This window comes from Chinchilla lanigera, unplaced genomic scaffold, assembly GCF_000276665.1.
Source record: "Chinchilla lanigera isolate Chin_1 unplaced genomic scaffold, ChiLan1.0 scaffold00063, whole genome shotgun sequence".
Taxonomy (NCBI): domain Eukaryota; kingdom Metazoa; phylum Chordata; class Mammalia; order Rodentia; family Chinchillidae; genus Chinchilla; species Chinchilla lanigera.
In genome coordinates this window covers 4339669-4363060 of record NW_004955464.1, presented here as the reverse complement: position 1 = coordinate 4363060, position 23392 = coordinate 4339669, and the positions used below count along the sequence as shown (strand labels likewise).

The following is a 23392-nucleotide window of genomic DNA, read 5'->3' as shown; positions in this document are numbered from 1 at the left end:
TATTTCCCTGGCCCTCCTGAACTATTCTTTGCTCAGGCTTCAAGGTAGCCTTCACTACTCCAGGGGGCCTTTTGTCTGCACTTCTCTCCTGTAGCCGTGCTCTAGCTCACGGTAGCTCCTGTAACAGCAGATACACCTTCACGTTTTACTCCTGCTGCCTTCCACCCTGGCTAGTTTCCCTTCCCCGCTTACTGACCTCGGGAATTGCTAGGCATTTTCTCAATCCCCGGCTCAAGCTGTGAAGGGTTCACTAACCTTATTACCCCAGACGTTTCACCCTGCTCTCTTGCCTTCCTCCCGCAGCACTTTCTTCTGCCTGTTTAAATCCTTCAGATAGCCAGCTTGCTGCTTGCCATTCTTTTGTTAAACTACAAACCTCTCAAGGGCAGAGACAATGAATGTCTAATTTGTCTTTACATCCCTGGCACAGATGCTCGACACCACGTGGACTATTGGGAGTCAAATTCACCTTATTTCAAACTATAATGGGAGCCTCAAAAGAAACCAATATGGTCTCCTCACCTCTACACTTAAGAATTTCTCTGACAGACGTGGAACAGACATGTTTCTCTAAGTTTTTTAAATAGTCCAAAGTCATAAAATGAATCACAGGACTGAAACATCATTCCCTGGTATTATAACCCACATACACCTTGTTGAGAACAGGCAAGTCTCTGCAGGTGAAATGAACTGATACAGCTATACTCATTTTCTGCCACTCACATACCTCAAACCACCTGCCCTGAGGAAATTCTCACAGAAGGATTTTGCACAGCTTCTCGCCATGTCATCGTCAGCCGTTGGCATGAGTTTGGAGCTTAGAACCTAGAACAGATAAGCATAATTAATCGTTCCAGCATTTTCTGCAGAAATCACTCTTTTACTAGGTAAAATGTTGAGGCAACTCAAGCCAGAATCTCTAAACCATTACACATTATTTTCTCTCCAGAACTATAGGAGGCTTCTGTTTAACAATTAAGATAAACGTATTTTCCATATTCTATTTAATTAGGAAGAAAAAACATTCAGTTCTAAAGAAAGCTAGTATGTTCTCATGAAGCTGGCAAATGTCAAAGATTTAGGTCTTCAAGCTTAGAAAACAGATGATTTTATGATACGCTAGAGGTGCCCCTGCTCCACCCTCTTTTGTGGTACTGAGATTGAATATGGGTCTTGCCTATGCTGGGCAAGCATGCTACCACTGAGCTGCATCCCTAGCCTTTCTATTTTGAATCAGGGTCTTGCTAAATTGTTCACGCTGGTCTTGAACTTGTGGTCCTCCCACCTCAGCCTCTTGAGTAGCTGGGACTACAGGTATGTGCCACCACATCCAGCTCAGATATATCCTTTAGAAAGCATATAAGCTCAAGTTTTATAAAACTGCCAAATATTTACAATGCTAGATGAGGTCGCTACCCAATGAACTATGAGCAATGTACTAGGCATACGTGTTTTACTTTATGGGTGAGGTGCCTGAGACGGGAGAGGTTAACAGACCTCTCACTCAGGGTCACATGGTTGCAGTTTGTATGCAGATGTGCATATCCCTTTAGTGTCCACGCCCTTCCCTCTCTCACACACACAATACATGCCTCAGGGAGCTTAACTGAGTACTGACTCCCCTGTTTTACTCCTGAGATTACTTTCAACTGACCCTTTAACAACCACAGTGACTTATATACAGTAAACATGTACACTCTTTTATTGTTCATTGAGTTAACTACATCTGTTAATTTACATCTCTTTTCAGGGTAGTGGATAATTGCAATGGACTGAATGACTATCCTCTCCAAAATTCATATTTTGAAATTCTAACTCACAATGTGATACAGTACTAGGGACTGGAGATTTTGGGAGCTGATGAGGTCATGTGGATGGAAACTTTCATGAATGGGATTAATGTACTTATATAAAAGAGACCCCCCTCGGAGAGTTCACAGTCGATGTGAACCAGCGAGAGGGCCTGCACCAGACAATGAACGGTTTCATGTAGGACACCTCTGGCCTGAGACTTGAGCAATAAATGTTTGTTGTTTAAGCTACTGTTTAAATCTGTTATGAATGGACTCAGATTATAATAAAATAAGTTAGCTCTATAAAATAAGTTGTAATAAAATAAGTTAGTTAGATTATAATAAATAAGTTAATAGTTCTAATAGCTTTTTCAACCTTAAAATGATAATGTTAATGTGCTTCCTGATAAATACTTTGTAAATTTTGACTAGTGGCAAAAAACTATAATAAACTAAAAAAAATATTAGGATGTACTTAAGAAAGCTGGAGATAGTTATAAAGACATGTAAAACTTTCTGAGGAAAGTAATGACCCATGTGTAGCTAAGACTTCGCAATTATTCACATGCTATTTTGCAACTGTAACAATAAATCTAAGTATAAATTGAAAAACTACATGAGAACTTCCAAAGACAAAAAGATGTTTTTGTTTTTGTTTTTTTTCCCAAAACCCATTTTTTAAAGAGCTCATCACATAATACTATAAAAGAAACTTTTACTAATTTCTGGCATCTGCACACATGAATCTGCAAACCAAAATCAATCTGTCACAAATGAAAAGAAACAGGTTTCTTACTTCCAAGTTGTACAGTACTCTGAAGGTGGACATTCCTGGGGCGAAGGACCGGAACAGGCTTTCTAAGATTGAGCTTGCACTTGACTGATGCTGCTGCTTGGAAGAGAGGGACGGAGATTTTGAAGACTGAGAACTTGATTCGGACAACAACGTTTTCTAAATTTAAAAGAATGGAAAAAAAATATGTCTTAAAAGCATAAATTAAAAACATCTCAATCCACATTCTAATGTTCTTTTTTTCCTTAATATAAGCCACATCAATGAAATCTTCTGAAAAATTACCTTTATAAAACCATATCACTAATTAACATCAGACTCCACCATACAAAATTTAAGTGTTACATAATATTCAAATACTACATATATACTTTTGATAATATATATTAAGCACCACTAGCAAGGTCATTTTAAGTTGTTTCCATGTTTACAACCTATACTTCTAGATACTGATAAAGAAATTATTATACTGCTAAACTAGTAGTTTTGAAAACTTTTAAACCAATACTAGTGATGCATTTTATTTATCTTTTACTAATTTATTTTTTGCCTTTTTGAGACAGTCTCACTATGCGGTTCAGGATGGCCTTGAGCTCACTAGGTAGCCCAGGCTGGTCTCAAACTTGCAATGATCCTCTTGCCTCAGCCTTCTGAGTGTTGGGATTATAGGCGTGTGCTACCACCACACCTGGCTCAGTGATGTATTTTATAATTATATTACTTCTCTTCTTTCTCAAATTAGTACCTAGCCACAAGACATGATTGAGCTGATCTAAATTTCAATTACTAAAATAGAAAAATTAGTTCTAGCATTTTGTTCTAACAATTTATTCTGAGAATAATTAAACAATATGATAGATAAAATACAGTTTCTCTCTACACATGTCTCTTAAGGAACAACATTCTAAAAATTAAAACGAACTGTATCACTTGTGGAGAAAAACTGATCATCTATTCTTATAAATAACTCAGACATGGAACAATTGGAGGCTCATGGCAGAAGAAAAGCATCTGAACTGAATCAGAACTAGTCTGACCCTGGACAAGCAACTTCTTTGTGGCTTGTTTCCTAATGTACACCATAAGCAGGGAGGAGACAACATTAAAGGCTGTTTTTGCTCCTAAATCTGATGTCACTATTGACTCTCTCTGGAGGCTTTAGAAGTGAACATGAAGTCTCAATTCCACTTACAGCAAAGGTACTTTTTTTGAAAGGAAAAATGTGGGGAAGATGCTAGGATATGGCCTTAATGTGAGTTCCGCTTCTGTTTTCAGGCTCACAGTGTAAAATTCTCAGGCTGGGTAAGTAACTATTGGAGATACAATACCTTCCTGCCTAAAGAATCAAGCTGATCAAGGGCTTCCTGAATGGCTGGATCCGTGGGTATCAAGAGCAGAAGCTTTCGTACTCGCAGAGTTATCCTGAAAATTTTAAAATAAAAATTTTGCCCCCATAAGCCAGTTTCAGTAATGGAATCACTTAATATGAACTGTAAAGCAAAACACATCTGAACTGACAAGTTACATGGTTCTTTAACCTTAGTAACTTTCTCTCTCAAGCCTCATAAATATTTCTATGTACCTTGGCTCCTCTAGATTGGCGAGCTGGTAAAGCATGTCAAACACATTACACACAAGAGCCATCACCACACCGGGGAGGGATTTCTCCTGAGGGGAAAAAAAGCAAAATATAAATACACAACTACAAAAAGAATGTTCTCCTTTTCTATCAGATCATGAGATTACTATTTCTGAAAGGCTGGCCACTGTCAAGCTCGAGGGGAATGCAGTGCTCAGTGGATGGAAGAGTGTAGAGTGAGGGTGCCCTCTCTTCCACCTGCCTGGGAAGGGACAAGGTGAGACAGGCAAAGGTAAGACAGGCAGTGCACGGGAGGCACCCTGACAGCTAATCATGGCTTGTCTGAAGCCAGGTGGGTCACGACTGACTTGGAAGCAAAATTAAAGGAGTATATACACATTCACACCAACTAGAAGCACATGTAATCTAAGCTACTGTTTCTGAAGATCAGAAAGGATGAAGTGGATATAACTGCAAAAAGATAAAGATGTGACTAATGCAGTATTTTCTGGCTCTAAGGAATAAAAAATTATACATCACAGAAAATACATGTATTTTCTTTTTTTGGGTACTGTGAATCAAACTCATGACTTTGTGCTTACCAGGCAGGCGCTTATGCCACTGAGCTTTATCAACAGCCCTTATAGAATATATTTATTTGTGGCAAAGTTTTTAATAAATTCATAATAAATGAGATAGTTTAAAATATAAAATTTGAAGAGGCTATGTAAATTGTTTTTGTTGTTAATTAAGTACCATAATACCACTGAGATTTATATACACTAAGTCCCTGACTTACAAAGAGTTCCATTCCAGGAAAATGGTTCATAAGTCAGATTTGTTCATGAGCCAACAGTGAGTCTTACATAGTACACCTTGAAAGTCTGCAACTGGAATGTTGTTTGTAAATCAGGGACTTACTGTTTGAGTACAGCTACTTTAAAACCCCACAACACTCATACTAAATCTGAAAAGCTCTTTGATATGTATATATAGCTTATGCTATAAACTAGAATAACACAGTCACAGGAAGAGCTTTCATTAGAAATTAGAATATATAACATGAAAATAAAATCCCTACGTGTCTTTTAAATACCTTTCCTTTACATGAGCTTGCTCTCTAGACAAGAAGAGCCTAAAGTGCAGAACGTCTCATTTATCTTTGCATCCTGAAGCCAGTTCAGTCCTGACACAAGAAAGCACCAAACAGACACACTGACTCACGAAGCGAATCAAGTCCTGACTGAGTGCTCCCAGTTTTCAGGCACTGCCAAGGTGCTGGGGAGCTGGCAGTGAGCAAAACACACACAGAGATCTGTTCTTGTGGAGCTCACATTTTACTTGAAAGAAAAAACAAGATCAACAAATTTTATAATATGTTAAAGAAAAAATAAGGTGGGGAAGGAAGATGCAGAGTGCAGAAGTAGGAACAGGGCTGGAAACCAAGACAAGGTTGTTGGAGATGCTTATGGAGAAGGCAGGTGAGGGGAAGCCTGAGCCCCGGAACACACAGGTTGGTGCAGGGAGAGCAAGTGTGCAGGCCGTACCGCTGAGGGAGGGCAGGGTCACGAGCGGGCCTCAGCCGGGTGCGAGACAGATACCTCGGGGAGGCCCTAGAGAGCCCAATAAAGACTCTAACTCTTCTTCTGGATGGGCAGAGGGAGTCAAGGAGTGGCACAATCTGACTTCTTTCAGGCCACAGGCTGCAGGGTGCCCTACTCAGAAGAGGCACTGGCCTACTATGGCAGGAGCTGAGACCAGCAAGGGCACCATGGAAACACTAAGGCATGGGACAAGGGCTGTCAGACCAAGGAGCTGTGCAAACAGAGAAAAGCACCTGCACTCGCTTTTGGTTATGGCTCTAACAGAAAAGAGACCCCAAGGACTCAGTCCTGAGCAACTAACTACAAGACTAGGGCCATCTGAGATATAGCAGGATTATAGGGTTATAGGTTTAAGAGAGTTCAAGTGGGGCAAGGTATGAGAAAGGGAAGGTCAGAGCTCAGCTTGGGATAGTGATGGCTGGGGTGTCTGCGGGGCATGTAAGAGGGGACCTGGAGAAGGTAGATGGAGCTGTGTATGTCCACATTAGGCTAAAGACACAAACTGAGAAGTCACCGAGTTATATGGATTATATGGTCCAAAAAGCTTTGAGAGTGGATGAGATAATCAAGGGAATGAACACAGTGACAAGAGAAATACAAGGACTGGGCCCGGAAACTGCTCTGAATAGTACTCAAGGAGATGAAGTGGAACTAGCAAAAGAGACGAAAGAAGGACAGAGAACCAGGGAACTGGGTGAGTCCGGAAAGCCAAGAGAGCAAAGCAGTTCAAGGGGAAGTGACCACACATGAACTCTGCTGAAATCAGGATGAGGACCGATGCTAGGCACAGTGGCACATGCCTGTAATCCCAGCACTTGTCGGGCTGAGGCAGGAGGATCATCACGAGTCTGAGGCTAGCCTGAGCTACATAGTGAGTTCAAGGCCAGCAGTCAGAAGTAAGTTTAGATAACTTTTTCGGGAACTCTGTTGATTTGTGAAGGAGGGGATAGGTGAATAAAGGTGAACTGGTGTGATGAGTGTTTTAACATGGTAGAAAAAACCCAGTTTGACTGCTAACGGAATGACCCACAGGAGGGAAAGTCAAGGAGTCAGTGAAGAGAGATGGAAGCAGACCGTGAGTGGCCAGACAGAATGGCTTTGTGCTTCTGAAGACTCTGAGACTCAGAAGACGGTAAGTCAGACATCTGTCCCAAGCAGCTCTCACTTATGTGTTCTGAAGAGTCAGAACTTGCCTGACAGAAAAGGGCAAAATTACCCAAATGTATCTGGGCTGAAGCTAAAGATACTGGCTGTTACATTCCTGTTGGTAAACTGGAATCGATCCCTCAGTACCTGCTCCATGGCGTACGATGAACTGAAGACCCCACTGCTGCTGCTGCTGGAGCTGGTTGAAGAATCTGCTGAGCTCCCGGAGGGTGTCCCACTGCCAGACGTCTTTACTGTAAGGACCTGCTCATCAGAAAAGCCCAGCTGGTGGAGCAGCTTCTGATCTTTATTCACTGTCAACTGCAAAGAATGGTTTCATAATTACCAAGAGGGAAAAGAAGACGAAAGTGTTCACAGCAGGCTAAGTGCCAAAAGCTGCTACTGAAACCTACCAGGCTGTCATTTGTAAATATCTGTATATTGTCCACAGGAGAGCACAACTGCTTGGCTATCTTCCACCGGACACTCCCGATGGTTTCATTACTGTGGGCCTGCAAAAGAAAACCAACACTGCTGGAAGAGAATTCACTCACTCATTCCTTTAACTGTGAGCTCCTACCATGTAGAAGGCCCCTATCTAGAAGGTGAGAGCAGAACGAAGAAGCAACCCCAAACAAAGCAGCCTGTCCTCCTAAGACTTCCCTCCTGCTGCCACTAAATGATCTCGTCCACACTCGATCCTCACCATGTCATGTGGAGTAAAATCCCAACTCCTCACCACAGTGCCTTCCACTCTCCCCTGCTCGCTGTGCTCCACCACACAGGCCCCTGTCCTCCCTCTGCACCAGCCTGCTGCTCCCTTCGCCCAAAATGCTCTTCCAAGGATTTACCATTTACTCTGTGGGTCTATGTAAGTCTGCTCAAATGTCACCAGCCCAGAGACTTCCCCAGTCCATTTTTATCTAAAATCTCATGCATACCCACTACTCCCTGCTGGCTGAGCCTGCTTTACTTACTCTTTGTAACACTTACCACTATTTAGCATTATATATTTACTTATATATCTGCCTGTATCCCATAGATTCCTGTCATTTCAGGTCTTTAAATATGTTTATCAAATAGCTTTAAATCATCACTCATGTGCCTATCTCCATCAACACTCTTCTTATGAAAGTGACGAGACAATGAACATGGCTACGGAGCCTAGTGTAAACCTACCTCTACAGTGAACGTATCTTTGGTAGACTCATAGGTAACATTAAGAGTTAAAAGATGTCCATGAAATGAGGCACCATGAGGTAGAATAGTTCGTGGAACAGAGTAAAAATCCTTGAAAAAGACAGAAGTCAAACAAGTCAGGGGTACAGTGGTGCTACTCAACATGTCAAAAATACACACCTAACACCTTTAATCTACTAGTATCATGAAGCTGCCTTAAAGAGAGGCCTACCTCTATAGTGATCACATAGCGCTCTGCCAGAAGTAGCAATCTCTCAATTATTACAAGTTTGGTGGACCTATGGATTTAAAAAAAAGTTAAATGTATTTAGAATGAACTGATAACTTGAGCTCAATTCTAATCTGTTTCACCAACACTACAATCACAGTCAGTGCTCCCTGGTCAAAGACTGAAATCTGAAAAGATTAAACTTCTCTTCCACCCGATGAGGAGGTGGTTCAACATGCTTACAGCTGCAGCACAGATTCAGCTAGGGATAAGCCTGCTCTTTTTTTTTTTTTTCTTCCTTTATTTTAATCAGCTGTTCCATGTACAGGGGACCTGGGTCTCCAGGCCTAATCCCCCCATAAAGAACAATCACAGAGTTTGACTCTCATAATTTTGCAACTAAAAAATGGCATGAGACTCTGTAAATATATAAAATCTGACCAAGTCTTGAAATGACTGAAAATTAGAAATCAAATGGAAACTGGTAAGTATACCCTAAATAAAAACTGATATTTGAAAATGAAATCTGAAGTCTCTTCTGGTTGAAGACTTTAATATAATCATTTGAATAACAGCATTGCAGCATTCAACAGCTTATAGAGAGAAAAAAAAGAGAAAAAAAAAAGATTATAGTCAGTTTCATACATTATTAAAGAGAATGTCACATATACCAACATTAATAAACAAAAATTCAAGTGCCCTAATGTAAGTGGTTATAATTTCAGAAAGTCTACATATTTCAAATATATATTATCATTTCAAAAATATATGTATCAAATACATATATTTCAAATAGGTAAATATATTTTTAATATTAAAGAATGGCACTGCCATTTTCTAACAACTGGACTGGTTTTCCAATAAGCAGTCCTGGAAATTTCTTTTTGTTTGTTTTTGGAGAAAGGGGCTTGCTATGTGGTTCGGGTTAGCCCTGGCTGGCCTTGCACCTGCGGCAACCCTCCTGTCTTGACCTCCTGACTGCTGGGATTACTGGTGTGCGCCACTATGTCCAGCTCCTGGAAATTTTATTTTAAAATCAGCTGATTAAACACATTTTAACAATTCTATTAAATATGAGTTCTAAATCTTCCAGTTTATGGGCAGAACTATAATCTTGAAATTCAGATAGAAAATATCTAAGTGCTGCAATAATTGTGAACTGCTTTAATTATGTCTCAATAATTAATTAAATCACAGGTAGTATTACAAAATACTACACAGATGAAAGAGTAACCCTTCCCTCCTCCACTGGAACAATTATGCAAACTGAAAAGTTCTTTCAAAATTAGTGAAATGAGATAAACTACAACGTTAGTTCAAATTCAACTTTGAAATAACACATTCTTAGTAACTCTATTTAAGAGCTGGTAATAAGGCTAATTATATGGTTTTTCTGTGTAGTCAACCAAATATGAAATTATTCAGAGTAAAAAGCACTTAATACAGAGAAAAAACAAAGAGTACACTGATTTAAGGAAGTAGCAGTTTGGAAACCTTTACCCAAGAGCTCATAAATGATTTACTGTATAAGAGTCATTAAGGAACTGAGTAATAGAGATGGGTTAATCTTACGAACATGTGATAGGGAATTCTTAACAAAAACTCTTAGTGAAAGGATATTTCAGATACACTTCCAAAAATATGAGAATAGGAAAAGCATGGTAGTGCTATCATGAACGAAATTTATAATCCCTTCTGTCATTTAAAAATGAAGTATGAAGGGGCTGAGTTTTAATTACTTCCTTTGCATTAAAAGTACAGGTACACAGTAGTAACTCATTTTAAAAAAGAAGGTAAAAATGGAGAATATGGGCAAGGATACTGCTTTGATTTCCCTTTTAAAGGAAGGTTTTGAAAAGAAAATACCCCCAGTAGTGAATAAAAAAATGTAAATAAACAAAGTAGTTCTAGGAGTAAAGAGAATGACTATGCAAGGACCATCAGTACAGGGCAGCAGAGTGCGGCATGGAGGGCAAACCCCCATCAAGGATCGTGGGTTATCAATGGTGTAGAGCTGCTTACCAGTCTTAAGAGGTGCATAAAACCCCGCGAAAGTATGTTAGTTACTTCAACCTGTTTCTAAGCATGCATTGCTTTTCTTACTATTTTAAAGAACTCAGCAAACATTTAACTCGGATTTCACTGATAATATTTGAAAGCTCTAAATAGCAATGTGAGCTTAAAGTTTTAACAAAAACATCTGGGGTAAAGTTCTCACTAAAATTGTTTAAAAATAATCTTAGTTAAATAATACTGTATTTTAATTGACTGTGATTAATTACATGCATAATTTTAACTGATCACCATCTTCTACTTCATTTTTCTGACCCCATTAATGCCCTAGACTTGATTATTCAAGAAATTACTGGTAAGGAAATACTTTATTATATAATTAATATTATTATAGGGCCAGGGATATAGCTCAGCAGCACAAGCATGTGCCTGGAAAGCACAAGGTCCTGAGTTCAATTCCCAGTACCAGTAATATATTATTATATAATAGTTTATTATTTGTACAATGAATATATCTTTATTCCACTTAAACATATTACTCATATTACATGGAATGAAAATACTGTAAAATACATAAGAGCAGCCATTAGCCAGGCTGGCATGTGCCTATAATCTCAGCTACTCAAGAGACTAAGGTAGGAGGGTCACTTGAGGCCAGGAGCTCAAGACTAGCCTGGGCAACATAAAGAGAGCTTCACTTTCACAGCAGAACTTGTCCACAAGGAGGAGGGCAGGGTCAGAGCAATACTTGGGTGTTTTGGTGATGACCTACAGTTTGTCAAGATATGGATTTGGAGGTGTATGAGGAGGAACATGTAATTCCTCAGGATATGACTGTTTGCAAACATTATTACATAATATGAAGAAACCCATAATTAAGAGACATCCACAGAGGAAAAAAATAATTTTTTAAAAGAACTGCTATGTGTTTATGTGCTGTGTATTTGTTTTTACTCCTGTAATCACTTACCTATAGGGAGACTGAACCGATGTTGCTACCGTTGGCATGGCAGTTGCTGTAAGCATTTTTGTTGCTCTGGTCACAGCATGTGTTAGAGTGGGGCCACCAAGGGCTGAACTGGCTGCCTATAAAATAAGAAGTGTTCATTCTGTATCAGGGTTTCTCAACCTGGACTCTACTGACATTTGGGCTGGATAATTATTTTGTTACAGAAGGCTGTCCTAGACATTGCAGGACATTCAGCAGGATCTCTGGTCTTTACATACTAGGTAATAGCTGGACCCTTCTTAGTTATGACAATCTAAATATCATTATATGACTCCAGGAGGCAAAATAAGACCCAGATGAGAACTATTACCCTACATATGTTAATACTCACATGCTACCTTACATAGGGGGATATAAAATACTGTAGAGATTACAGCACATATTGATCACCAGAAAGATTAATGTGTTGACTTTTCAGGGCAGTAGCTCTTTATGCTTTTGAAATACTCTTTTATTACTTATGAAGCTTCAGCACAAATCTCGAGGAAAAATAAATGCTTAATGCTTTAACCATCATGTTGGAAGTAATGCACTGGAAATGCTTACAAGATAATATTAAGCAGCAGACTTTTAATGGACAAATACAACCAATATCATCTGCAAATGAGTGTCCTGCTACAGTCTTTAACAGCATTTATTGTATAAACTTTGTGAAATGTGAAGGATAAGAAAGGAAGAAAGTGCTTAAATAAAATTTCTAGACAGGAAAAGGAAAAAAAAGACTATTAGAAATGTAGAATGTATAGGAGACCTGCTTTCTGAATACCCCAAAAGGGAGGTGGGCGGTATGGGACAGAGGGGTGGTAAAAAAGAAAAGGAACAATTTCTTAGTATATTTTTCTATCAGGACAGTGTCTGTTCTCTATGCTTCAATGTGGTACTCGTGACAAATTATTCAATAGGATCTAGCTATGAACATCAGCATTATACCATTACCTAAAAATACATAATTATCAAAGGAAAAAAACATTCATTTCAAAGACAGGTTAACAAAACTTGTTACTTACTTCTAGTCTGGTGTAGCAGTCAGCAATGAATTTCTTATGTAAAGATACTGAATCCTACAAGTAGGAAGTACACAGAAATTAACATTAGGTTTTGGCATTCAGTTATAATCATTATTAAGGAAAAAACATTGGAATAAACAATTTAGGGGCATGCCAAAAATCACAACCAATCAATAAAAATATGTATACATTTCTGCTTTACTGTGTATGAGTGATTTCTTTCCTTGGGTACTTACCTTCTTTAACCTAGGATTTAGATTAATATAACTGTAGTTTATGATTAACTGAATAGCTTCATTAGCAATTTCTTCATCAGGTGATTCCATGGCTATTTTCCAGATGAAATCCATTCCTATTAATTCCAGCTTTTCTACATACTATTCAAAAGAAAAAAGTTAAAATTACATACAAATTATAGCACATTGGGGTTATAACATTACAGAAAATTATTTTCTGTTACAACTTTGAGTCTGTACCTCTTCAGGTCAGTATGAATTAAAACTGCAGAAAACACTGTACTGACATGGAACTCTGAAAAAACAACCAACCTCAGAAGCACTGGCTAACCTCTATGGGAACCACAAAGGGATGAAGGTTTTCCCACACATTCCTGAAACCCAGCTAACACCTTTGCTCACATAGGCTACTGAAACAGCTCAGGGGTAAGATAGGCATCATCCTCATGAGCTTTCCTTCAAAAAGAAATTGTCAGCTTACAAGTGATTACTCATTCTTGGGCTTAACTGGTTTTCCCAGCACTTGGTGAGAAGTAGCAAAAGCTAGGCCCTACAAGATTTTGTAAGTATCCTTACCATCCCAGCAGGCCAGCTCACAAATAAAAGGAACTTAAAAAAAAACAGTTTTTGCCTTTCTTTTATGAGGACCACCACATGTAAACATAGATAAGCTGCATATATTCTATAGATCCCCATTTTTCTGTTTCCCTGTCCATTCCTAAGTATTTCCCTCCAATCCCTGCCATTGAGATCTCAAGAATGAAGATTCTCTTTTTTTTAGGCACGTGTGAATTGTTGGATCTGAAAGACTGAAGCCTCCCCTCCAAACCGTCATAGATGTAAGAGCCCACAGCTGCCTCAGCTCAGCAAGGTGCCCAGAGAGTGATGGGATAACTGAGCAGAGTGGCAACAGCCTATGTGGCTGAGGAGGTGCACGAGTGGGGACAGAGAGCCTCTTCTTTTTTAAAAAAGAAAAAAAAAATCCTTTCTTTCCCAATTAGTACAAATACACTTTTGCTGAATATCGAGTTTCACAAGCTAACACAAATTATCTAGATTTGAGAATAATGTACTTACCAGCTGAGCTCCTTGTCTTTTTAACCGATGATCACAGAGATTCACATTTTCAAAGAAAGTTTTAAATAAGTTAAAACCTGAAATTACAGAATGATAGGTAAATTTATACACTCTAAGTAACATATATAATCAATGAAAAGAATAAAAAATAAGGAGGTAAAAACATAAAATTCTTCCCAATAATTTCTTAGCTGTAGTATTGAAAGCACAAACAGCCAGGCACAGTGACATGTGCCTGTGGTATCAGCTATTTGGGAGCTGAGCTGGGAAGGTTGCTTGAGCCCAGGAGTCAGGAGTTTAAGACTAGCCTGAGCACCAAAGCAAGGTCCTACCTAAAATACAAACAAAACAAAACAATACAAACCAGTAAGTATAAGAAGCAAAAGGACACATAGGTAAGCTGGAATTAATCAAATTAACCTCTGTGCTTCAAAGGACACTATCAAGCAAATGAAAAAACCAAGGGAACAGGAGGAACTATTTGCAAACTACGTATCTAATAAAAAGTTAATACCTAGAACTCGCACAAATCAACAATAGAAAGACAAATGACCCAATTTTAAAAGTGGGAAAAAATTCTGATTAGAAAGCAGGGTGTGATGGCACATGCCTATAATCCCAGCCACTTGAGAGGCAGAGGAGGATCACAAGTTCAAGGCCAGCTTGGGCAACTTAATGAGAATCTGTCTCAAAATAAATTTTAAAAAGGGTTACAGATGTAGCTCAGTGGCACAGCACTTGCCTAGCAGGCACAAGGCCCTGGGTCCAATCCCTAGTACAAAAAAAAAGATTTGAATAGAAATTTCTCCAAGGAATACATACAAACAGCCAATAAACACATACAAAATCACTAGTCATGAGGGAAAAGCAAATCAAAACTACACGATATGTCATAAATGCAGACGTAAGTACTGGTGAAGATGTCGAGAAACTGAAATCCTCATATACTGCTGATGGGATTACAAAATGGGGCAGCCACTTTTCAAAACCAGTTTGGAGTTTCTCAAAGGTTAATGTGATGTCACAGCAATCTGACCCTGAGACACACACATAACAGAAAGGAAAACACAGAAACCTGTTAGTGAATGTTTATAAGAATCTTATTGGTAACAGCCCAAAATGTTAACAAATCTCTATCCATGGATGAATGGATAAACAAAATTCCACAGTGGAATGTTACTATGTAGTCATAAAATGGAATGAAGAACTGATACGCGCTACAGCCTGGGTAGCTTTGAAAACATTAGCATTTAATGTAACAAAAAAAAGCCAGGTATAAATAGTATGATTCTAGTTATATCAAATGTCCACATTAGGCTAATCTGTCAAAAAAAGGAACAGATCAGAGCTGGGCAAGGAATAAAAAATCACTACCAGTGAGTAGAGAGCGTCCTTTTGGAGTAATAAGAATGTGCAGGGATTACAAAGCAGTGAAGGTCACACAACTTTGTGAATATATTAAAAGCTGCCTTTAAAACTGAAAGGAGCTCTATACTTTGCTAAAGTTTTACCATAATAACCCTTTTGTACTAAGTAATTTCAAAAAGGCAATTTTATCCATCAAACCATATTTAACTATAAGGTACCATTTATGTAAAAAGTAATTTATTTGTGTATATATCTGTCTATGTGTACAGGGAAAATTCTATAGGTTGTACCAAATTAACTGGTTGCTTCTAAGAAATAGGCTTAGAAAGACATGGAAGAATAAGAACTAAAGCAAAAATTAAGTTTTTTCCTACCATTCATAGTGATTTCATAGGACTCCAATTTCAGAATTTTCTCCTTAAAGAGCTGCTGCTGAACGTCGCTCTCCAGATCATGCTGTCCTTTTGTAAACCACTCAAAGCACATCTGTGGATTAAAACACATAGTGTACTATAGTCAGACCAGATCTGTTTCAGGCAAATACTTGTCCCACAATGGAAAGAGAAACTATTCTTAATATGTCAAGAGTTTACATAATTGCCAAAATACCACTCAAAATTGAAATGATTAGAATTCTGAAACTAAATAAGCAAAATATGCACTCCTACTTTTCATTGAAGTTTTACACTTGGGTTTTCCCATCAACATTTACTAAGGTTTGCAGTGTGCCAGGCACCATTATATACGGCGTTCTTTCAATAATCTTATGAAGCAGTTAATAATTATTCTGTAAAATGAGATGAGGAAACTGGGACTCATTGTTAGCAAACATGAAACCAAGTGTTCTGTTCCTGGTTTAATGTGTTTAGCTAATTATAGTTTTAAATGTCTGTCCAGGCACTGATTCTTCTTTAATTATTCTGGAAGTGCAACATTATTTTAAGGAAGTCAAAGGTTTCCAGTGTAACTTAAAATTAACTTCACTGGAGGGGGAAAAATTAAAATACACCTAGAATTCTTGATCTTGATTCTATATGCACCTGGCTGAATAAAGTATTCTATCCAGAATGCTATCAAAGTTATCAAAGTATTTATTTATATCACGGATACATATTATATGAAATATTTTTCAGCACTTATAGTTCCTAGCCTATATTATCTATGCTCATAAATAATAAACTAAGTGTTTAGAAACTGAAGATGTGACATATACAAAAAATGTGAAACAAGTAAGAGTGCAACATTTCAGTATTTCTGCCTTTCTTACCTCTCTATCTAGTTCACAAACATCCTGGCCTGTTACAAGACACTCCCAGATTTCCTTAGCACGATTCCAACCCAGATACAGGGTAGCTTCTTGCAAGAAAAATGCCAGGAATTTCAGATGCGCCTCTAAATACTGCAAAAAGAAATAATGCTAATCAGTTAGCTCTAGCTACTCATACCTAAAAGAGCTATTAAAACAAACAGAATTTTACATTAAAAAAAAAAAAGTCTGCTTATTCAAGCCTTACATATATAAATTAGGGTAATGTAAATGTGAGAAATCTGTTTACTAGTTGACAGTACAATGTAACAGAAGCTGCCTCAAGTCTATTACAAATTCAGTTGACCTTAGTAGTCAATAAAATATAATTTCAGTAATTTCAAAGTAAAATACCACAAACTCACAACTGGACAGTTAGGATATTTTTCTAATTTTTTTTCAATCAGATTTTACTGGTACATTTTACATACACATAATGATTACATTCATCATAGAGAAGTTATACCTGTACATGACATAATTTTTCCCCCCATTCCCCTACCTTCCCCTCAACCCCTTATTTTTCTAATTTTTGAAGAACATTACTAGCCAACTGATTTGAAAACTAAAACCCACTACCCACAGAACTGACAATTAATACTTCAGATCAAAGACAAATGGATCTTTTTACTTTACTATATGCAATTCTTAAGTGAGTTAATGAAGATTAACTCACAAATGCCATTTTCTAAACTTTATCTTAAACTGTCTACAGTCAAGATACAAAACTGTTTCATCATGACAAAGATAGCTCATGCTACCTTTTATAGTTACAGTCAACAAGTATTACTATTATAGTTTAAGAAAAAAAAAGGGCCAAATGAATGTTCTAAGTCATGAAACAGAAAAGCAATGCCTGATACCTCCCGGTAAGTGTACCGGCCGTCCACGAGTGTTGCTCCAGTCAGGCCCCCGGGCCCAGCCCCAGCTGCTGCAAGCCGATGACAAGCTATCAAACTTCCTGTTACCAATTTCACTATTTCAAAATTTTTCTTCAAGTCTTGAATAATACTCTTGGCAGAGACAATAAAAAGAAATGTGGTATGACAATTTGCAGTTATTTTAGGGTGTAATCCTAGATGAGAAAGCACTTACATTTCCTACATAACGGCAACTATTATCAACCTAATACACACATTCACTAGGGAACTAATAAACTTGTCTAATATTTTATTTTATTTGCATCTAAAAGTGATTCTTTTGTTTAAAAAAATTTTTTTTGAAGTCTTTAAAAAGAGCTATTTCACATCCTGTATACATTTTCTGATTTTTCCTCCCAAATCTATCACACTTGAGAAAGCTGTAGCTTCTTAGGCAAACTAATCTGTATGCAACACCAAACATGTCTCTGAGTCTTTTCAAATTTAAAAAGCACCCTTCCAATTTTTAAAAGTAGGCTTAATTATTTCTACAAATTAAGCATAAAATAAACAGGAAGGGAGTTGGGGATATATCAAAAGCAAAGGTCCACAGACATGAAAGCAGAATGCTTAAGATTCCTGAATTACATAAACCAATTACATTAATAATCATAAAGATATAGTGAATATAAACTCATAAATTTTAGCCATGTTTTATTAGAAGTCATGCAAGTAATTGTATAATAATCATAATTACTACCTCTTACCTTGTCTTGCTTTTGATAGGTCTGCTTTATGAATGAGCGGGTAATTTCATGGAGCTGACGCAAAGCTGGTACCACCCATACAAACTGGGGATTATTAAGCTGAGATGACTGAGTGAGAAAGGAGCTGCATTAGTTAAATTTAGAAATAAATGGCAGACTCATTTATCTGTTATAAAAAATGGCCAAGTCAATTAGGTTTCATTGTTACGCATTCTATCATCTTCCTCTTCATATTGCTTATTTATAACTATCTCCATGCACTTATAATTCAGTCTTTATATTCTGCATGCAATTTCCTAAGTCAAGAACTGCAAACAGGAGTGGATGTGAAGTGACAGTAAATGTACAGGGGTGTATCAGCAAAAAACAGACAACGAGGAATTAGCAACTTCTAAGGATAGACTGAGTAGCATAGGGTGCTGAGACATGTGGACACAACAAACTGATGGCAAAGCTCAGAGTGAACTGGCTGGCAAGTAAAATGTAGTAAGAATGATCTTCTTTAATTCCATGAATAGAACATCAAGGGTCTGATCCACATATTGACAGCGGTCTAAATACCGAAGAAATACAACCATTTGTATTTCCTACTTAAAACAATTTCCTAAAAGGTAATTCTATTTTTATTAATAAGGGGTGGGGGGCATAGTTCAGAGGTAGAGCATGTGCTTAGCATGTGTGAGATCCTGGGTTCAAGCCTCAGCGACCCCCACTACCATTTTTATTAACTTTTACAAACCCTTTAGATCATCCTTTATACTTTCCAAAACATTTCCAATGTATTATGATATTCTGAAACTGGTACCTGACAATTCAGCCTTCACAGTATAGCTCTGAAAAGTCTGATTTCAGGCTATGTTCTTTTTTAAAAACAGAGAATTAATTTTGAATAGAAAGCAACTTTTGAACTATAAAATTTCAGTATAAAATTTGGTATGAGTATCAGATTAAGCACTATTAATCAACCAAAACTTCATTAAAGCTTATTAAGCCCTTAGCATTTATTTAAAAGGGTGATTGTATATTTTAAAAATTCTAGTTTTACTAAATCTCTCTGCAATATAAAGACCCCTTTGGTGTGAAAAAATATTTCAGATGTCTTTTGCAGGAAAGCATTTTACTACTGAATATGTAAATGTGTAAATGTGGGCAAGCCCTTGCCAAAACAAAACTGTTCTCCTTGCCTCATAATGATCAGCTAGTCAATTAACAAATACCATATTTCCTGGAGTCTAAGACATAGGTTTTATAAACATTAACATTTCTGAATGGTGAGAGAAATTTACCAGCCACTAGGCATGGGTGTAAGTTTTGGTACAGCTATCCTTACCTGACTATGTGCAAACTTAGCTGTATACAGGAGGTATCTGGCATCTGAGCTGATTAGTTACTTAGTGGAAGTAATAACAAAGATAGCCACTGAGCTTAAATTTGGATCACTAGCTTGTTACTTAAATGTTATCAGAAAGATGACACAGTGATACAGCACTGACTAGCCTACTGTGTCCATCAATTAAGAAAGAGCAAAGCAAATGTTAATGGTGTCAAACTAAAGTGTTTTTCAAAGCTAGAAGTTGGTGTGATGGACTCAGGTCATGTGGAGGGCTATATCACTGAGCACTAAATGTCCGTCTTAAGTTGTACCGCAATGCAAAGGAACTGTGTAATGTGTAGTGCTCAGTTAAGGAAAAAGCAGCTTGAGTTTAATGAAAGAGGACAAGCACACCGAACTCCATATTCTTCAACATGTCTCAAAATTATACAGCCAATCTGTAAGATTCCAGAGTGATCCAAAGCACTACTGCAGATGACAGTAGGCCACAGGGCGGTTGTACATAACTAGTCAAAAAGAGCCCTAGATTCACCTCTGAGTGTGGATCTAACCAATGTGTGGTAAAAGTTAAATGTACAGTTTCTTCTCTACAAATCTGTTAAATCTGTGATACAGGTTTCACTGACTAGCATCTTAGGATCGCAGAAATAAGGTATATATTCAAGGTCAACTACTTTGAAGACTAGAATATTTCTGCTAAAATAAAAAAGTTGCAAAATGACAGTGATTAAACTGTGAGGCTGTTGTCCAAACTGACACCAACAGGTTATAAAACTCAGGATATAAGTATAAACCTTTAGCAATAAGCAGACAGAGTAATAAGTATCATTATGACCAATTAAGTCAACTATAGTTAGAATACTTTATTTAATATGGAAATTTATTATTGAATGTAACTTATTACATAAGAAAATTCTAAAACTGGAATTTAAGAATTGTTTTTATATAGCCTTCTAAAGTGCAGCAACCAGGAAAGATGTTATTTATTGCATCTTGTCTACGGCATTATATCGCCAAATTACAAGAAAATTTAAACTACTCTTCTCCAACTAGAAGTTTGCTTTTCCAATGTCAGAGTGTGGTAAACAAAGGGACATATCTGATGATGTCCTGGAGTTGAAATTTCTTAAACAGGAGTTAATGGGATGTCCAAATTAGATCCTTTATGTCAGATGAGGCCTTTGAGGCCAAATGCTTTAGCTTGCAAACCGACAGGTAAATTCTCTTCATTTGTTTTTGTTAAGTGACTTACTAGTCTTTTAGTATTTCCAATGACAAGGAACTCACTACCTTAGAAGTCAGTGCACTGTTTGCACACTATTCTCACAAGCACGTTCAATGATCTACTCCTTTGAAACACATCTCCAGGCAACTCTTGGGGGACAAAAGTTTAATCAAACTTCTCTGTAACAATCCTCTAAACACATAAAGAGAGCTTTCTATTTCTTCTTGAGCTCTATCTTCTGAAAGCTGAACATCCTCACTTTCTCATATGTCTTGTTTTTCCAGATTTAGCCTTTTATCTGGAACCAAAGCAGAAATTTTCTCATGAAAGGAAAGTTTTAAAAAGGATTTCTTCCTCTACTAACCACATCACTGTGATACTGTCTGTACTAAGGACACTTTGTTACTTTTACTCTCTGTTACATGTTTTGGCAAATAGAGGCAACTCAACTATGTGCAGGTTGAGGGTCCCTAGTCCAAAAATCTGATCTCCAAAGTGCTCAAAAACTGAAAACATTTTTGGTGCTAACAGCAAGCTCAAATGTATTTTGTAGCACTTACAATTTCAGAATTTTTGCAAATACTGTACAATGCAAAAAATCTCTGGGATCTGAAACACTTCTGATTCCAAGCATTTCAGATAAGGGATACTCAATCTATACAAGTGAGGCTCTGAGCACCCTCACAGGGAGAGGGGAAGAAGTAAGAGGAAGGGGACTAGAATTTACAGAAAGCCTGCAGGCACTGTGCTAGGAGGCCTAAAGATAACAGCTTAAAGAATATACAAACACTACTGATTGAGTAAAAAAATGCTTCTTTTGGTTTAGTAATTTTTTTTTGATAAGTACATTTAAAATTTTTAATTGAAGGAAAAAGAAGTGAAATAAGAGGGAAAGGGTTGGGATGGACAGTGGAAGGTATAAAAGAAGCAAAGGAAAGAAAGAGGTCCAAGGGAGCAGAGGGTACCCTGGCAGAATCTACAGAAATAAAGTTAAGAAATAAAGGTCAGAATTTCTGAACACAACATTGGGACTTGGGAATTTTATGAGTGTCAAAGCAGAGGGAAAGGGAATCAGCTGGGGGAACAGAGGTAGCTGAGGGTGGGAGGGGAATAAGAGGTGGGTGATCTTGTCTTACCCTTTGCTTAGTTTCTGTGTAGCCTGGCAGGGAGACATAATCCCCAGTCAGCCCACCTTGCTGCCTGGCAGGAAAGGGCATAGCATAAAAAAACACCTTTAGTGGCAATAAATAATTCACTCCCCTGCCTGGAGCCATATCCAGGGGGCTCTGATCTTCCCACTGCCCCCCTTCAACAATGTGTACTTTAAGGAAGTATCTGTGAAAGCACTTAGTAAACTAGCAAGTGCTATATAAAAATGCAAGGTATTATTTGGAATGAAATAATGGTACACCAGAATTTCTTTACTGGGAGCAGTGGGGAAATAAAAAAGGAAGACTATTCCTTTCAGGTCTCACAAAATGACTCCAGAAATTTTCCTGTTACTTGTTGAGTTTTGTTACAAAACAACAGGCGTGAATGAAGTGACTGCAAGAGAAGCAATAAAAGATGCAATGATGCAAAGGACCAAAGAGCTGGGTAATGCCTCGCTACAACAAGGAAGAACAATGGTTCAGAAGGGTTTTCTGGCTTCAGAAGCCATTTCTCTGGAGGGAAAGAAAAGTCCCTTCAGTTTTGACCTTCACATCTACAAAGAAATATATCTGCTGCTGAGAAGAAAAGACCATTTTTCTGCAGAGTTCCTTTTCCTGTTACTATTACTACTGAAGGACCTAAACTTCTTTGATAACTTGATGAAAACTCTTCAGTCATAAGGAGAGAAGCTGCTAAATTATATGAGTCACTGAGCTGAGAAAATTGGAAAAATTCAAACTGCATCTGAGTAGAAAGACAGTAAGGTTATCGAATTAAAGGAATAATTTCTTATAACTCTAACACTACTAGCTCTAGCTTGTTAATGTTTTAAAAATCTCTGAAACTGGATCATATGCAGAATATTCACCTGATGAAATTTTAGTGTCAGAATATGAAACATAACATTTTTAAATGCTCCCAACTAAACTTTATAACTCCAGAGAATAAGCCCCTAAGTCATCAAAGCCTATTAACACAAGCTGAGTCCCTGAATATACCAATGAAAATTAGCAGTGCCCTTTAAAGAAATAGTGAAAACCAAGGAATATGATGGACCAATGAAATACTAAGACACTTGCTGTTGTACCACAAACCTTTCTCATGCTAATAAAGTTAAACAGTTTGGTCTGGACAGGCCAGGGCCTATGTGGGAAGGTTATACCGGCCAGGCAGGACTGCTGCAACCAGGGAAGCCCACTCTACTGGCTGGTGACCCAAGTAACTGCTCTCAAGAGGAGATCGGAGGTCAGCGACCACAGCAACAGGGAAGTCACATCGCTACTGCTACTTCTGCTCACCAGGACATCCATAAGCTCACAGCACAGAAGATGGGAGGCCTGCAGAGCAGCCTTCCACAGTGCGAGTCCCTTCCTCTTGCAGGAACCATCCAATCCTCCCTTCTGAAATCCAGCGCCAGCACTAGGCCTTCATCTCAATGACTGCCTTAAACCTAACATCTGAAGCACTATTTAGGTACCAGCGTTGAATGACACTTCTTTGCCTTCTTCCTGTCTTACCTATGAATGTTCCTCCACTTCTCTCTTAGGGGAGAAAAATGGGCATGGTATTTTAGAATCCACTGTACTTATTAAAGCTGTACCTATCAGATCAAATTCAAGAGGGAAAAACTAAGATCAAAGTCTTATAATTTTATAAAACTACTCTTTCAATGAGATACTAAATTTTTCCCCTTTAAGAGTAAATAACAACCAAGTT

General features: G+C 37.9%; 1 protein-coding gene across 3 annotated transcripts in view; it reads right to left on the bottom strand.

Annotated features, from left to right (window-relative positions):
- Positions 1 to 23392, bottom strand: part of Usp24 (ubiquitin specific peptidase 24) — a 150542-nt gene that overhangs the window by 60549 nt on the left and 66601 nt on the right. For 2 of the 3 annotated variants that reach the window (XM_005398504.2, XM_013521671.1), the window contains 16 exons: positions 17967 to 18074; positions 17203 to 17352; positions 16301 to 16432; positions 15408 to 15519; positions 13666 to 13742; positions 12589 to 12729; positions 12353 to 12406; positions 11307 to 11422; positions 8327 to 8393; positions 8095 to 8205; positions 7329 to 7427; positions 7063 to 7236; positions 4169 to 4254; positions 3915 to 4008; positions 2590 to 2745; positions 728 to 825 (listed from right to left, as the gene is read on the bottom strand). In XM_005398504.2, coding sequence (XP_005398561.1) covers positions 728 to 825; positions 2590 to 2745; positions 3915 to 4008; positions 4169 to 4254; positions 7063 to 7236; positions 7329 to 7427; positions 8095 to 8205; positions 8327 to 8393; positions 11307 to 11422; positions 12353 to 12406; positions 12589 to 12729; positions 13666 to 13742; positions 15408 to 15519; positions 16301 to 16432; positions 17203 to 17352; positions 17967 to 18074 — 1775 coding nt within the window. Of the gene's footprint in view, positions 1 to 727; positions 826 to 2589; positions 2746 to 3914; positions 4009 to 4168; positions 4255 to 7062; positions 7237 to 7328; positions 7428 to 8094; positions 8206 to 8326; positions 8394 to 11306; positions 11423 to 12352; positions 12407 to 12588; positions 12730 to 13665; positions 13743 to 15407; positions 15520 to 16300; positions 16433 to 17202; positions 17353 to 17966; positions 18075 to 21660; positions 21725 to 23392 lie in introns of all 3 variants that reach the window. The other variant, XM_013521672.1, reaches the window with a different exon arrangement.